Source organism: Martes martes (assembly GCF_963455335.1).
Source record: "Martes martes genome assembly, chromosome: 3".
NCBI lineage: Eukaryota > Metazoa > Chordata > Mammalia > Carnivora > Mustelidae > Martes > Martes martes.
In genome coordinates, this window is record NC_137890.1 from 119,089,767 (window position 1) to 119,105,327 (window position 15,561).

General features: G+C 36.0%; 1 protein-coding gene across 1 annotated transcript in view; it reads left to right on the top strand.

The window, feature by feature from the left end:
* The window catches only part of FRZB (frizzled related protein), a 32,829-nt gene that overhangs the window by 9,781 nt on the left and 7,487 nt on the right, over nucleotides 1-15,561 (top strand). The window contains exon 3 of the mRNA XM_080799115.1: nucleotides 13,891-13,956. Within this exon, the coding sequence (XP_080655241.1) occupies nucleotides 13,891-13,956 (66 nt within the window). The remainder of the gene's footprint in view (nucleotides 1-13,890; nucleotides 13,957-15,561) is intronic.

Below are 15,561 nucleotides of genomic sequence, written 5' to 3' on the forward strand. Positions count from 1 at the left end.
TTTATTTATTTGGGGAGAGAGAGCGATACAGAGGTAGTGAGAGAGCACAAACAGGGAGGAGAGAGAGAAACAGGCTCACTGCTGAGCAAGGAGCCCAATGTGGGGCTTGATCACTGGACCCTGGGATCATGACCTGAGCCAAAGGCAGATGCTTAACTGACTGAGCCACCCAGGCATCCCAGGTGGAATGTTCTTTAAATGTCAATTAGTTTAGTTAATACTGTTGTTTAGTACTTTTATATTCTTGCCCATTTTCTGTGTACTAGATCTGTTGATTACTTTGAGATTAATATTTAAGTGTTCAAATATTGTAATCTTTACTATTTCTCTTTTCAAGACTGTCTGGTTTGTTTCATGTATTCTAAAACTCTGTTATTTGGTGCCTCCACAATTAGTATTTTTATGTCTAATTGGGGAATTGCCCCTTCATCATGTGATGTCCCTCTTTATGTCTGGTAATTTTTTCTGCTCTGAAGTCTATTTTCTTTATTAATATTAATAATAATTAGTTTATAATAATTTTATGCTATATTGTAATTAATAGTTATATTAATTAACTTCAGTTTTCTTTTGATCAGTATTTGCAAGGTAATCTTTATCCTTTTACTTTTAATATACTTATATTACTAATTTTTAAGTAAATTTTTTGTAGACCTGGTATAATTGGGTCATTTTTTGGTTGGTATTGGTTTCTTTTGTCCATTTTACCAGTCTTTGTCGTTTGATTGATGTGTTGAGACCATTTACATCTAATGTCATTACTGATATGTTTGTATTTAGATATACCATTTTATTATTTGTTTTCTGTTTGTTCCTTCTCTTTTTCATTCCTGTTTTCTATTTCCTAATTTATTTTGGATTACGTGAAAGTCTCTCTCTCTCTCTCTCAAATACATGTATACAACATACGGATATATCACATTGAGAATATATATACTTGTATGTTTTTCTTTCAGATATTAAAAATGCTTCTTTTAAATATTTATTTATTTTTGGAAGGGGAGGGCCAGAGGGAGAGTGAGAGACAGAATCTCAAGCAGGCTCTGTGCTGAGCATGGAGCCTGATGGGGGGCTTGATCTTATGACCCTGAGATCATGACCTGACCTGAAACCAAGAGTTGGAGATGCTTAATCAATTGAGCCACCCAGGGACCCTGACATTAAAAATGTTTTAAACAACTCAATAGGAGAATAGCTTACTGTGTTTACACAGATATTTTTAATTTCTATTTTTTTTTCCCAAATTCTAGTATTCCTTCTGCCTGAAGAGCGTCCTTCAACACTTCTTCTAGAGCAGTTCTGGTGGCAATAAATTCTCTTAGTTTTCCTTTATCTGAAAATATCTACCTCTCACCTTTTCCTGAAGGACATTTTCACTGTATAGAATTCTGGGTTGGTAGTTCATTCAGTGTTTAAAAAAGTTATTCCACTTACTTCTGTCCTCTGTGTTTCTCATGGAAAATTGGTAGTCATTCAAATCATTGTTCCCCTATATGTAATGCATCAATTTTCTCTGGTTGCTTTCAAGAATTCTTCAGTCTTTAGTTTTTAGTAGCTGGATTATGCTATGTCTGGACATTTGATTTCTTTAGATTTATCCTGTTTTAGGGTTAATTGATTTTCTTGAGTCTATAAGTTTTTGCATTTGTCAAATTTAGGAGGCTTTCAGCAACCATTTCTTCAAATATTTATTTTTACAGCACATTCTCTTCTACTTCCAAGTCTATGATGATGTGAACGTTAGAGCTTTTGCTATTGCCCCACAGGTCTCAGAGGTTCTGTTCATTCCCCTCCCGAACTTTTCTGTTTCTTCAGATTAGATAATTTCTTTTGATCTGTCTTCAAGTTCGTTGACTTTTTCCTGATCATGTCTGTTCTGCTATGGAGTCCATCCAGTAAATTTTTTATTTCAGTTATTGCAATTTTCAACATTCAAAATTTCCAACTGGTTCTTCATTGTATCTTGGATTTTTTTCTTGAGACTTTCTATCTTTCCATTCATTTTAAGGGTGTTCACTATTACTTTTTGGGGAATTTTTATAGAAACGGCCTTGAAATTATTGTTGGATAACTTTAACATTTGTGTCATCTGATTTTTTCCCTGTACGTATTGAGATTTTTCTGGTTCTTCATATGCAGAGTAATTTATTGCATCCTGGTCATTTTGATTATCATGTTCTAGGAATTGGGGTCTTATTTAAAGTTCTATGAAGAATGTTGATATTTTTATTTTAGGAGGAATCAGTCTTGCTGCATTAAAGCAGCAAATTCTGACTTGTCTTCTCTAGGTTGTGCTTTCAGTATCAGTTCCATTGTCAATCTTTGCAATGCCTTTCAGGTCCACTGCATATGTATCCTACCCAGTGGCCAGTGTGAGATCAAGGCAATGATCTATCCCATAGTTTAGTTTTCAAAGTCTGTAGTATACTGTTTAGTGTCAGATTTATATATACCCAGGGGTGAACCTACCAGTAAATAAACAATTTTATGGAATTTTTTCCACATCTCCTCCCTCTCTGTGGTCTTCTCAGTACTTTTCAGTTCATTGGGGGCTCTTCTTTTTGGTCTTTTGGCCAGAAAGCTGGAGATTTATTTATCTCACTCTCTGATGTATTTCGTGTGACTGACTCTGCATCTGAGGCCAGATGGTGTGCTCCCACAAAGTGATGAGATTTTGCCCCAGTTTCTTGACACTACATGTCTAATCAGAAAGGAAGATTCTCCAGCATCAGCAGTTTAGACTCCTGAGGGCCTACCTTGGTGCAGCTATTGTCAGCACTGCCCCAGGATTGCTTGATGGATGGGGTATAAGAGAATGGAGTGTTAGAAGACCCTTTTTCTATTTTTTGAGTCAGAACTAGAGGGCTTTTCCTGAAGGACTCTGTTTGTATCATGCCACTTACAAGCAATGGGGCTATGTTGAAACTAGGCTGGAGGATACCAAAGGGGAAAAACTGATGAGCCTACTACCAGTTTGATAGTATTGGTCTTCTTCCCCAATCTTCCTGCTACTATTTACTTTTTGGAGTCCTTAAGTAGTTGCTTCATGGATTCTGTAACTGTGTTCAGGGGAGACAGGGTGGAGGCTAGTTACTCCATCTTACCATAAAACAAGCTTTCAAATGAAGTATGATGTATGTACAAAAAACTCCCACAAATCATAAGCATGCAGTTCAGTGACTTGTCACAAAGTAAACACTCTTGTGTAACGACCACACAGATCAAGCTATATACCATTACTAGCACCTCGGAAACCTCCTTGTGCCTTTTCCAAATTGCTCCTTCCACTCTGCTTTCCAAAGGTAACTACTAGCAGAAATTCTAATAGCATATATTAATTTTGCCTAATTTTGATCTTTTATGAATAACATATATATATGTATATATATACATATATACATACATGTGCACATGTGCGTATGTGGCTTCCTTTGCTCTTTATTATGCTGTATATGGTAGTACTTCTGGATTTTCATTGTTGTATAGTATTTTATCATATGAATATACCACACATTATTTTAATGTTCTTGGATATTTGGGTTGTTTCTAGTTTTTATTTCTATGATTAGTGCTGTATTTGCTTTTACAAGAAGGTTATAACTACAGTTAGTTACTATATATCTTTTATATTTCACTTTCCTCTAGGAATTTGCACTGATTTGGGTCTGCGTGTCCTGCCTTTCAGGTTTCTTTCTTTTTTTTTTTTTTTTTTCAGATTTATTTATATGAGAGGGAGAGAACGGGAGAGAGAGGGGTCATTCCCCTCCATGGCCTTGAGATTAGTGGGAAGTTCTTTTCTACATTTGCTTTCACTTCTGATTTAGCCTCCCCAGTCCACGCATCCTTTCCTTTTGGACTAGACAAGCTTCCTTGAGCACATTCTATCCTTCTTTACAGCTCCTCGAGTTCTCAACACCTGCCATTCAAAGTAGAAACAAATAATGATTATACTTTTACCCCCACCCCCCGACACACACACACACACACAAACTCCCCAGATTTAATGGTCTTCCAATGTGTTGAATCCCTCTCATGATAAAAATATTTAATGAAGGAAAAGCAGGAGGAATTAGGTCATATAGAATAGGGTTCTTTCTCGGCTGTGGAAGATGCTGGTGGTGGGAGGGCTTAAGGGAAGATCTGAGAGTGAGAAACAAGAGTTCCCAGTAGAAAGTAATCAGTCTGGTTTTATTTGTAGTGACCAATCAACAATCAACTTTGAATTTCAACTTTCCTCCTGACTCTGTTAAATACCATTAACTCCAAACTTCTCTCCAAATTCAAGGGAAAACGGAAACTTAGAGGGAAAATATCATTTTTTTCCTACTAAGAATCCTGTATCTTTAAACTATGAATGCTTAAACAAACCAGGATATTAATACCAAAAGAATCACTTTAATTGTTCACTTACCTGCTCATTCTCTGTAAGAATCATTCCTTCGAAACAACCTGAGATCATGTCCTGAGCCAAAATCAAGAGTCAGATGCTTAACTGACTGAACCACACAGGTGCCTCTGTCTTGTAAAGTGTCTTGTATGTGGAAGTAGAATATTTATTTTATTGAATTGTAAATAAGTTTGAGACATCAATTTTCATTAGACTGAAACAGTTTTCACTGTTGATTTCCACTGAATCTTGTCAGAGTGACAAGAGTTTGACCAGAGGCAATGTCTACCAAAGGTGCGCAACAAACATTTATATTGTGAAAAACACAAGTGAATGAAAATGACTTGTTTAGAATTATTTCATTACCTTCTTGATGCAATTGAGAATGTTCATGCAGTATCATAAAATCAGCTGGAAATTATGGGTCTCCAGCCATGGTTCTATTTTAATGACCACTCCGACTTTATATTTGATCAAAACAAACCACAATTATGTAGTACAATTGATAAGTCAACATTTTGGTCAAGCGCAGGCATGGGCTATCAAACTGTCCAGAAGTTATGGTTAGAATAATATAGTACTTCAGTGTGTCAATGAAAGAAGATGGCATCAACAATACTATAAATAATTTACACAAACAGTTCAATGTGTAAAACTACCTGGAATGAATGTCCTTTCCTGGGTTTAGTGTTTACTGTTCCCCTTTTACAAATGTTTTCTTGTTCTCTGGTATAATAGGAACGATGAAAACCAACCAATAAACAGGCAAAACCAAGCTCATTCAGCTTGTGCACTGACATATTCACATATTCTGTAAAGAAAATAGATAGAAACTATTCACACTCAAAATTTTATGCTTTGGAAAAATGGAGCAGCTGGGTTGATAAAATAGGGAATGAGGAAGGTACAAAAACATTGTAATCCACATAACCCCATTTTCAAAAGTGTCAAGCTGTTTGGCCTGGAATTTGGAAAAGAAATTCTTTCACTCCAGTTAATTTATCCTTTGCCTGAAAGTTTAACAATTTTCTCCCTTCCTTCATTCCTTTCCTTCTTTCTTTCTTTTTGAGATAATGACTTAGTCTGAACAGCTTCCAATTTGTGTGTGTGTTTTATTATTGTAAACCCACTGCCCTAATAAAGAGTACATCACCTCTAGTTTCCATAATGTGGAGTTTGGGGAAAAACAATTTTAGTTTTATTCCACTGAATCATTTGGTCTGTCAAGTCAACACAGAAAATGAAGGCAGGTATTCGAATGGTGTAACGAAAAGATCTATTTTTTATTAAAAGAACTCTCTCAGTTTTCTACTTTGGGATGGTGACCAATTTATGAATTTTTGTATTTTAAAAACACAATTTTTTCCAGGGAGGAGATATAGCTGGTAAATTCTGACACTAAATAATCATAGAAGCATAATCAAATTACTTTTCTGCTTTGTTTCCAAATATAAAATCACACTGTATTGACCTCTGAGGTTTCATCAGGTATATTTTCAAATCAGGGCAACATTAGCAGAATCCCCAGCGTAAGTTGGGTGCTCTAAAACATTTCACTAACATCTTCCTGCCTCTATTTTAGAGGTGCTTCAGAGAAACTCTTCCGGGGGCTGAGGAGCATCCCCCTTTGGGAGATGGCCTAGGCCTGGCTTGGGTAGTATAGATTCATTCTCTTTCGCCTTCTCCAAACTTCTTTCCTCCCCTTGACTTCCTCCTAATTTGGGGAAGGAATTTAATTTTTTTCTTTGGTGCCAATGTTTATTGACTATAGCAGCTGAATTAACTTGGGGGCAACTTCTGCCCTTTATTGGAAAAAAATTAGGATAGGTAAAAAGTAGTATACTTAAAATTTTACTATAGCTTACAAGTATATGCATTCTTTTTTTTTTAAATTACTTTGCAGTATTTGACAATTTTGACTCATTTTTTTATTCCTAAGCATTCTTCTCGAGCTGTTACCCAAATCATGCTTGCACTTCTCCTGTCCCCCAGCTGTGGGCGTCCTCCAAGGCTCTGTGCTTGGCCTCTGCTCCTCTCTCCTTACAATTGTTTCTTCCCATTGGATTGCATCCAGCTACATGGGCTTAGTTATCACTCTCATGACTCCAGGTCTTATCACTGTCAAGGGTAGAGCACCACATTTCTCCTTCAGTAAACACTTCTACCCAGTCACCTATTGTACTTCAAATACAACCTGGTTAATAATTAAAGCTATCTTTGTATTATAGATTTCTTCTTTGCAACTTTCTTTTTTGGTATGTAGCACCATTGTTTTCGCAGGTCCCCAGTATGGAAACTTCATATTCAGCTTATTGGCCCATCCACCCTACTGTTCATTAGAAATGTAACGGCCACCTCCTCGTGCCAGGCATTCTGTATGCCTGGGGCATGGGGCGAGGAAGTAAGCAGTGACTGCACCTCCATTTTCTGTCCTCTTTTGTGTATGCTTGAGAGGGCTAGAGAGATACCTGATTTTTTAAAAAAGATTTTATTTATTTATTTGAAAGAGAGAGTGAACGTGTGAGAGAGCACACGTTGGGGAGTGGGCAGGTAGAGGTGTGAAGGAGAGTCAGGCTCCACACTGAGCAGGGAACCCGGACACAAGGTTCCCTCCCAGGACCCTGAGATCATGACTTGAGCTGAAGATAGACATTTAACTGAATCACCCAGGAGCCCTGATACATGATGTTCTAAAAGACTGTGAAGCCCACTTTATGTTAATTAACAATTTTTGTTAATTGACTACTTTAGAATATATTGTTGAACATAACACTTCAGATCTCACAAGAGAAAATGGGCAAATCTCATTGACTATCTATATTTTGTATGACCTGAATGACCCTTGGATCCAGAAATGTTGTGAAGGACAGTTTATTTAAAAATTTCCAAAGACCTTAAATCCTAAAGGAATAAACTAAATTTCCTTTTCTTATTAATACAGTGTTAGTCCTCTCAATCTTAAACAGTTCCCTTTTACAAAGTACAAATTACTATGAATAGAGACCTTTATTACAATATTTGAGGTTTGTTTTTTAAGCTAAACTGAGCAAATGTTATTTTTGCTTTTTAAAGCCTTATTATATTACCTCCATTCACCATCAGCTGCATTGCATTTTCCACATACTGCTCTTATCCAAAATAAAATCCAACAGATTCTTTGCCTTATGCTTATGATTGGGAAATAAATATTATTTTAACATGTAATGAACAGCTGCTAAGTCATGGCACACTTCAGTTTATGGAAAAATGAAAGGAATGTCTCATGAATTTTTATGTTATTGGTACTTTATCAATGTGTAATTCACCTACAGTAAAATGCATAATTGAGTGTATGGCACAATGAATTTTGGCAAATGTATACACCTATGTAGCTATCACCCAGATCAAAATAAAGAACATTTCCATCACCCCTCAGAATTTCCTTGGGCCCAGTCACCCACCCCACTGTGAGGCAAAGCGTAAGTGTTATTTTTATCACCATAGATTAATGTCTGTTTTTCAGGTTCATGTGAATGGAATTGTATAGTACAATATTCTTTTGTGATTGGCTACTTTTGTTTTTGTGTAATGCTTTTGAGATTTATCCATTTCTGTGTTTCATTTCATTCTTTTTTATGGAGTAGTGTACCTTTGTGGAGCACAATACCAATATGATTTCTCAATTCTATTTTTTTAATCTAGTTACCTGCCCCCAACTAAATATAATACATATAAAAGTTTCTACCTCTAGGGAAAAACTTAGTAAATTTTTATCTTTAAACTTAAAACTTTTAAGTATAAGCTTTTGACTTTAATTTTAAAATCAACTTGCAAATGATTTTTCTTAAGAAAATTGTCTCTTCTGTTTTACCAACTGCTTTTAAATTTGCATAAAATATCTTCGGATCTTTTTGGTTTGTTTATATATTACCACTACTGCTAAGAGCTAACATTCAGTGAGTGATTTACTAAGTAATAGGCTTTGTGCCAAATTCCTTAAGTGAATTACTCTTTAAATTCTTAACAATAACCCTATGAGGTAGACAGTATTCATTTAGAAATAAGTTTTGCCAAAGGTAACTGGCCCAAGGTCACACAACTGGGAAGGAATAGAGTTGGGATTCAAACCCACATGCCCTTAATCATTTTGTCATATTCTCTTGCATTGTAATACTTATTAGAATGGCCACATGTGTGATCATTTTGGCTTGCTAAGTTTGATCCTTCCCATTTTGAATATGTACGTGACAATTCAAATGGACTTCTTATATCAGGACAGAAATTACCTTGGTCCACCTGAGTCAAAATAGCAGAATCTGGTACTGTTGAAATGCCTGATTGCTTCATTTTGGACACCACAGTTCTGTAGGTGGCAAGGAACATAAGATAAATGGTGCTTCTCTTATCATTAGATGGTCTTTATATAGAATGGATTAAAAATCCCAGTGAATCTTGATTAAATCTGACATTTATGGGGCAGGTATACCAGGTACCATGATAAGTATTTTATGTGTATTCTCTCATTTAATTCTCCCAATAATTCTATGAAAAGTATGTCTGAAATTACCTAAGGGCATATTTACTGACACCTCTTATAGTTGGTTACAAATATAGACCTGGATCTCAGTGAAGAAGTCGTAGTTAAGAATATAGATATTCAAATTGTAAAAATTTATTTTTTCTGTCTGTTTTAAAAGTTGTGGTTTGCTCCTCTTTCTTAAAATGGAGGGAGGAAGTCAAGTGGGCTTCTAAGGCCAAATGTCAAGATATAAAACATATAATACATTTGGTACAAATTAAAATTGCTTAAATTCTAATCTGATAAGAATGAGTCAATCTTGAAAGAATTACAGTGGAAATTGTAAAACAAATAGAGTTATATTTTCTTTAATCCCCATGTACTTTTTTTTTTTAATTTAAAGATTTTTATTTATTCATTTGTCAGAGAGTGTGAACACAGGCAGACAGAGAGGCAGGCAGAGGCAGAGGGAGAAGCAGGCTCCCTGCCGAGCAAGGAGCCCGATGTGGGACTCCATCCCAAGACCCTGGGATCATGACCTGAGCCGAAGGCAGCTGCTTAACCAACTGAGCCACCCAGGCATCCCCCCATGTACTTTTTGACAATAGATTCTGCACACAGCTCTAAGATGTTGTATCCTAGAAAAAGCAGAAAAATACTAACTTATAGACAGTAGTATTCCAAAGTCATGGTACCTGAAAAACTATAGGGGCTTTAGAACTGGCAAAGGAAGTCAGTTATAGTCTTTTAGCTCTGGATTGGACCCAGCATTAGTCGATTTCAAGCAAAGGTCAAGGTTAGAAAGTTGTATCATCCTTAGGTATGAACTTAAGCAGATTGTACTAAGTAGTGAAGGTCCACTGAGAATCAGATTTCAGTTTTATCAGATACTTATAATTCTTTAGATCTTATGAAACCATATGACTCTTTAAAAATACTATTATCAATAAATGAACCAATTTTTATGAATAAAAATTCAAATAAAGAAGGATTGCTTTCCTCTCTGAATTATGTTTAAAAGAAACCTCATTGTTGAGACAGTGCACTGGGGGGCACTCCTCTGAGTTGCAGACCAGATTCTGTGGAGCTCAGCCATGTTAATTTTGCAAACTAATGTTTGTATGAGGGTGATAAACTCCTATTTGTTTGAGGATGATGAACAGTCTTCAATTGCATTAGCAAAGAAGTAGGAAATCATTGATTCTAGGAGAGTGCCTGAGAGAACCAAGCAAAAACATGAGGGAGACCTGCCTGTGGTGGAGACCCATGGATGCTCGTGGGATGTAGAACGCCATGTTATTCCGCAAGTCAGGATGTTACATTCCATCCTAGATGTTGAGGAGAATGAATTGTTCATATAAAACCTTCCCCACATTTAAAGAATTCTTTGTCACTTAATTTTGTTGCAGCCTGCTCCTTTAACTTATTCATGTATTTTTTTCCTTAGAGAAAAATGCCAAGGCGGTTCCTTTACAACCTTTTCTTCCCAAGAGTGGAATGCAAGCAAATCAATATCTAATGGTTTCTGTGCAAAGCTCAGTAAATAATAGATTTTATTTTGCCACTGTGGAAAGCAAAATTTAAAAACCTTGTGCAGTTGGGAAGCTGGGAGAGGAAGACTGCTAGCAAAATTATTAGCAAATTAAAGTAGAAATGATGATAATATTTCTGGCTCCATAAAAAGTCTGAGAAATTAACTATTTATACTAAAAGAAGGGGGAAAAAAGGAGGCTGTTGCAATCTGATTTAAGGTGTCAGGGACAAAAACATAATGAATAATGCATGTACTACATCCCTCCATGATTCTTTGCATTTTCCCAGTTCTTGGGCTTTTGGGGATATATATGTAGATGTGAGTGAAAGCACGTTAGAGGATGAAGAATTGATTTAAGATATATTTTTCATGAATACGTTCTCATATGAATATGTTTGGTTTGAGTTAGCATAAATAAGTGAAAGGAAGTCTTTCCATATTTGAGCCTTGTAGATATAAATTTCCACTTCTCCTTTTATTCCGTTATTTTGTTGAGCTACTAGTTACTTCAGCTAGGCAGATGTTTGTTTGTAACAAGAGCTAAGGACCCAAGCATGGCAAGGGTCACTTTTATGATAAGGCTTTGCCACCTCTGAGGCTAGCAGAGGTAAGTGCGCTGTAAATGAATCAAATCTAACTCCAAAAATATAATTGCTCTGCTCCTTAGCTATTAGGAAATGGCCTAGCTCTGTATATGTAGTTGTATATATATAGTTATGTAAATACCTACTTGAAATCTTCTAAATTACTTTATGATTTGATTTTTGAAAAATATCTCCTTGGGAAGGTTATGGAATCTGTTTGTTTATGCTTCAAGTAAAGTTGTATGGTAACAACATCATATTAGACTCAATCCAGTGATGGTTGGTGTAGTTTTGCCAAGAATTATTATTAGAGTATGAGCAAATTTCTGAAGAATTATAAATATGTAGATAGTTTATCTATATGCATCATGTTTAAGAAATATCTGTTTTTAAATGCTAGAAAAGCACAAATCCCCGTGTGTATATGGGTGAGAATAATAAATCAAAGACCATAGCAGTTATTGCTTCAGAAATGGTCTCATCTCAAGAATAGCTCTCCTTAAAAAGGAACCCTCGTGAACTGTTCATGGGAATGTAAATTGGTGCAGCCACTGTGGAAAATAGTATGGAGGTTCCTAAAAAAATTAAAAATAGGGGGGCTCCTGGCTGGCTCAGTTGATATAACATGCAAACCCTGATCTCAGGGTTGTGAGTTCAAGCCTCACATTGGGTATAGCGCTTACTTAAAAAAAAAATTAGAAACACCACGTGATCCAGTAATTTCATTACTGGGTATTTACCCCCAAAAAACAAATACACTAATTTGAAAAGATATATGAGCCCCTTTGTTTATTGCAGCATTATTCATAACAGCTAAATAAGGAGGCAACCTAAGTGTCCACTGATAGATGAATGGATAAATATGCGGTACGCACACACACACTGGAATATTACTTGATCAAAAAAAGAATGAGATCTTGTCATTTGTGACCAGATAGATGGACCTAGAAGGTATTATGTTAAGTGAAATAAGTCACACTGAGAAAGACAAATATGAGTTCACTTACATGTGGAATCTAAAAAACAAAACAAATGAAAAAAAAACAGAGCAGAAATGGATCCATAAATAAAGATAACAAGCTGGTTATTGCCAGAGGGGATGAGGTGGGGAGGATGGGCAAAAGGGATGAAGGGGAGTGAGAGGTATAGGCTTCCAATTATGGGATGAATATGTCACAGTGATAAGAGGCACACATAGGATATGGTCAATGGTATTCTAACAGTTACGTGTGGCGACAGATGGTAGCCATACTTTCGGTGAGCATGGCATAATGTATAGACTTGTCCAATTACTGTGTTGTATACCTGCAACTAATGTCACATTCTGTGCCAACTATATTTCAGCAAGGAAAGAATATCTCCTTAAAAAAACTGTAACATTTCCATTAAAAATAAAGCAACTATACAATAGACCTAGATATCTTTCCTTTTTTGACAAATGGGAATATAAATATTTTGCGAATAAGAAAGTAATTATTGGAGTAGACTTCTTCAGAATAGCAACCAACATTGAAATTACCCATAATTTATTTATTTGAGGTCTTTATTCTAGAGAAATTGTGTGTTAAAAATTATCTGCAGAACAAGGGAAGTGCTGTGTGTAGTGTGAGAAAATCCTCACCTCTCTCATGGATGAGAATGACATTGCTACTATTGCTTTGTAGAATAGCACTTATCCCCATCAGTGGTGATTTCTAGAACTTAAACACTGCTAGTATGGTGCTTGATACTCTCCTTGGGACTGCTACTTTAAAACATGTTATCTATAAGTTCAACTGCAAGTAAAATTTATTTTGATTAGAAAACATCAGCTGGTCATCAAAAGCTTCTGCCTTTTATTGGTCTATGCTAACATAAAACATTTCTTAAACAAAATACTTTTATTGACTTTCTGTGATTCATGTGCTCTTTTTTCCTTTTTCTGTGTCACAGCATAGACAGATGCCATTTATGTTTAATGAAGCTTTCTCAGGCAGAGTACTTTAAAGAAATCTTTACACAAACTAAAATGCTTCCTGAAATAATTGTGTATTATTTTCTACTTTTATATTGACTTTAATGACTAACAACTTACCATGGTTATGATGCATATATGACATATATTTGTCAACTAATATATAAACAGTAAAGTAATCCACTTTCCAAGATTTTAAGTGATTTATCCTATATATAAAACATTTTGAGACAATTCAAACTTTACTTACATAAACCTGTCTTATATATAAAATGTACTCTTGTCACTACTCACCAGATTTAAAAAGCATGGAACTTCTCATTTTAAATCATGTATATAGTAATTTCTTCCAATAAGTATAAAAATACCATTGAGTTAAATAGCAGTTATTCGGCCTCTAGATGGGACTCTTGGCTGCTCTTAAGAACTTTACTAAGTTCACTGGGTTGTAATCAAACCTACTTATCTCATTGAGTTGCTTTTAGATCAGGAACTAGTATTTAGAAAAATGACCTGTAATCTGTAAAGTATATATGAAAGCAGGTGGGACCCCGCAGAGGCAAACCAGTTACCTGAGCATGAGCAGGAAGTTGCCTTTCAGTAGGCATTGATTCTACTTCCATAGGCATTGAACATACCTCTTTCAGGATTCGGGGTTCATGCCCTCTTCGTGCATGGCAGTGAATAGGAGTTCCTCAGGATTTGGGTGATTTGTTGAAGAGGAGAAGCTTATGAACATATTGACATTAAATAAGAGGCTAGGTAAATAGAAGAAGCTTGAATGTAGTCCCAGGAGAAAGAGATCAGACACATAGAATGGTGAAGAGCCTCCTCACCACCAAATTTGGATTGAATCTTACCAAGAAATGTGAACAACTAAAAAGAGAGCTCATGGTGAATTTTTGCTTATAGCTAAAATGTTGTATTTTTCAGAACGCTGCAAATGTAAGCCTATTAGAGCTACACAGAAGACCTATTTCCGAAACAATTACAACTATGGTAAGGATAACTTCATGGTTGACCTATAAAATGCTGTGCTGAGAAAGGGGTGTGTGTGTGTGTGTGTGTGTGTGTGTGTGCACGCGCACGCACACATGCTTGTGCATGAGCTCAAAGAGTAGTTTAAAATTAAGGCTTAGAACCAAACAAGGACAACTTTCAAGCACAAGTTTACTGTTCCTCCCAAGCAATTAGAATGTCTCACGGGCAAAATTCTTTTTTTTCTTTTTTCTCATGGGCAGAACTCTTAACAAATGCTTGATTTTACAGCAGCTCAGGCTGCATTGCTGCCATCTTAGAACCATGTAAGTAAGTAAGTACCCAGAGCTGCATTTCAGACGAGATGGGAGGGACACTTCTTTCCCTGACAGGCTAGGGAGGGTTGGAGCCTGAGTGTCTGGAGCTGCCTGGGTTTTCAGTCCTGCTTCGAAGTCCGCTTCCCCGGAGCGCTTTGATGCATAAGGGACTGATGGGTAATAGAGGACAGCTTGGTTTCTCCAGTCAGTCTAGCTTATGGAACACACTGACAGAACTGGAAGGTAACACTGGGAAAAGTTGTTAGTATTCAATTAAAGGAAATGTTTTTTGGTCCAGCTTGACCAGGAAAAGTGACATTCTGTTAAAATATTAACTGGAGAACCACCACTCCAAATGTAGCTGCCAGACTTAACTGAAGGAGGAAAAACCTCCTGTCTCTGTAGCAGGTACTGTGCTGGGCGGTTCCTATATGCTCTCCTTCATAGTTTTTTTCAACTGCCCCAGGAGGTGTATTATTATGCTAATTTTATCGTGATTATTGAACCCAGATTGTCCTTTCTTATTTAGAATGTACTTTTGGGAACTGGCATGCTTCAGAGTCACAGATATCAATTTCTATTATATTTGAAAGGCTCAGAGTTTTCCAGCTGATAAAATAAGGGACAAATCAACATTTGCCGTAATGGATAGGCATTTTATTGTGACTTTTTTCCCCTAGCATCTATGAGATTAATAAAGGTCATGTGACTATCCCTGAAGAAGATTGCCGATGCTGAGCCAATGAATAAAAATATGACAATTTAATAGATTTTTAAAGGAAACATTATTAAAATGAGAATTTTTATTGAATTTATGTGCCTTATTTTAGAGGATAGAGGACATACAGCACAGATTTATTTTTATTTTTATACTGTTGGGAATCGGAAGGAGAGAAGTTGGTTAAGACTCTGTAAGAGTAATTTTTGATATCTATGAAAATACTGTGTCTTAGAAGGTATAAAGTAGAAAATTCTCGGTGTAAATAAATCCCTTTGAAATAAATGTACTAGTTTCCCAAGTTTTTCTTCAATGAAATCAATTTTTATTTTTTGCTTACTGCTCATCTTAAGAGGAATCTAATTTCTTTTAGTCAGTGGTAGATGTGCTTTCCAAGGTTGGAAGGTCATGTTTTTCTGAGAAGTTAAATGCCTGGCTGCTCATCTGAGAACCCATTCCTCTAAAAACCGATGTGAAAAATCACAGGGAATGGAGGTCTCGAGTTTTAGGAGATAGTTTTTCAAGACTGAAAAATGTTACGTGAACTTTTAAGTATAGTTATACCAAAAACAAAAGCATAATAAAAAATGT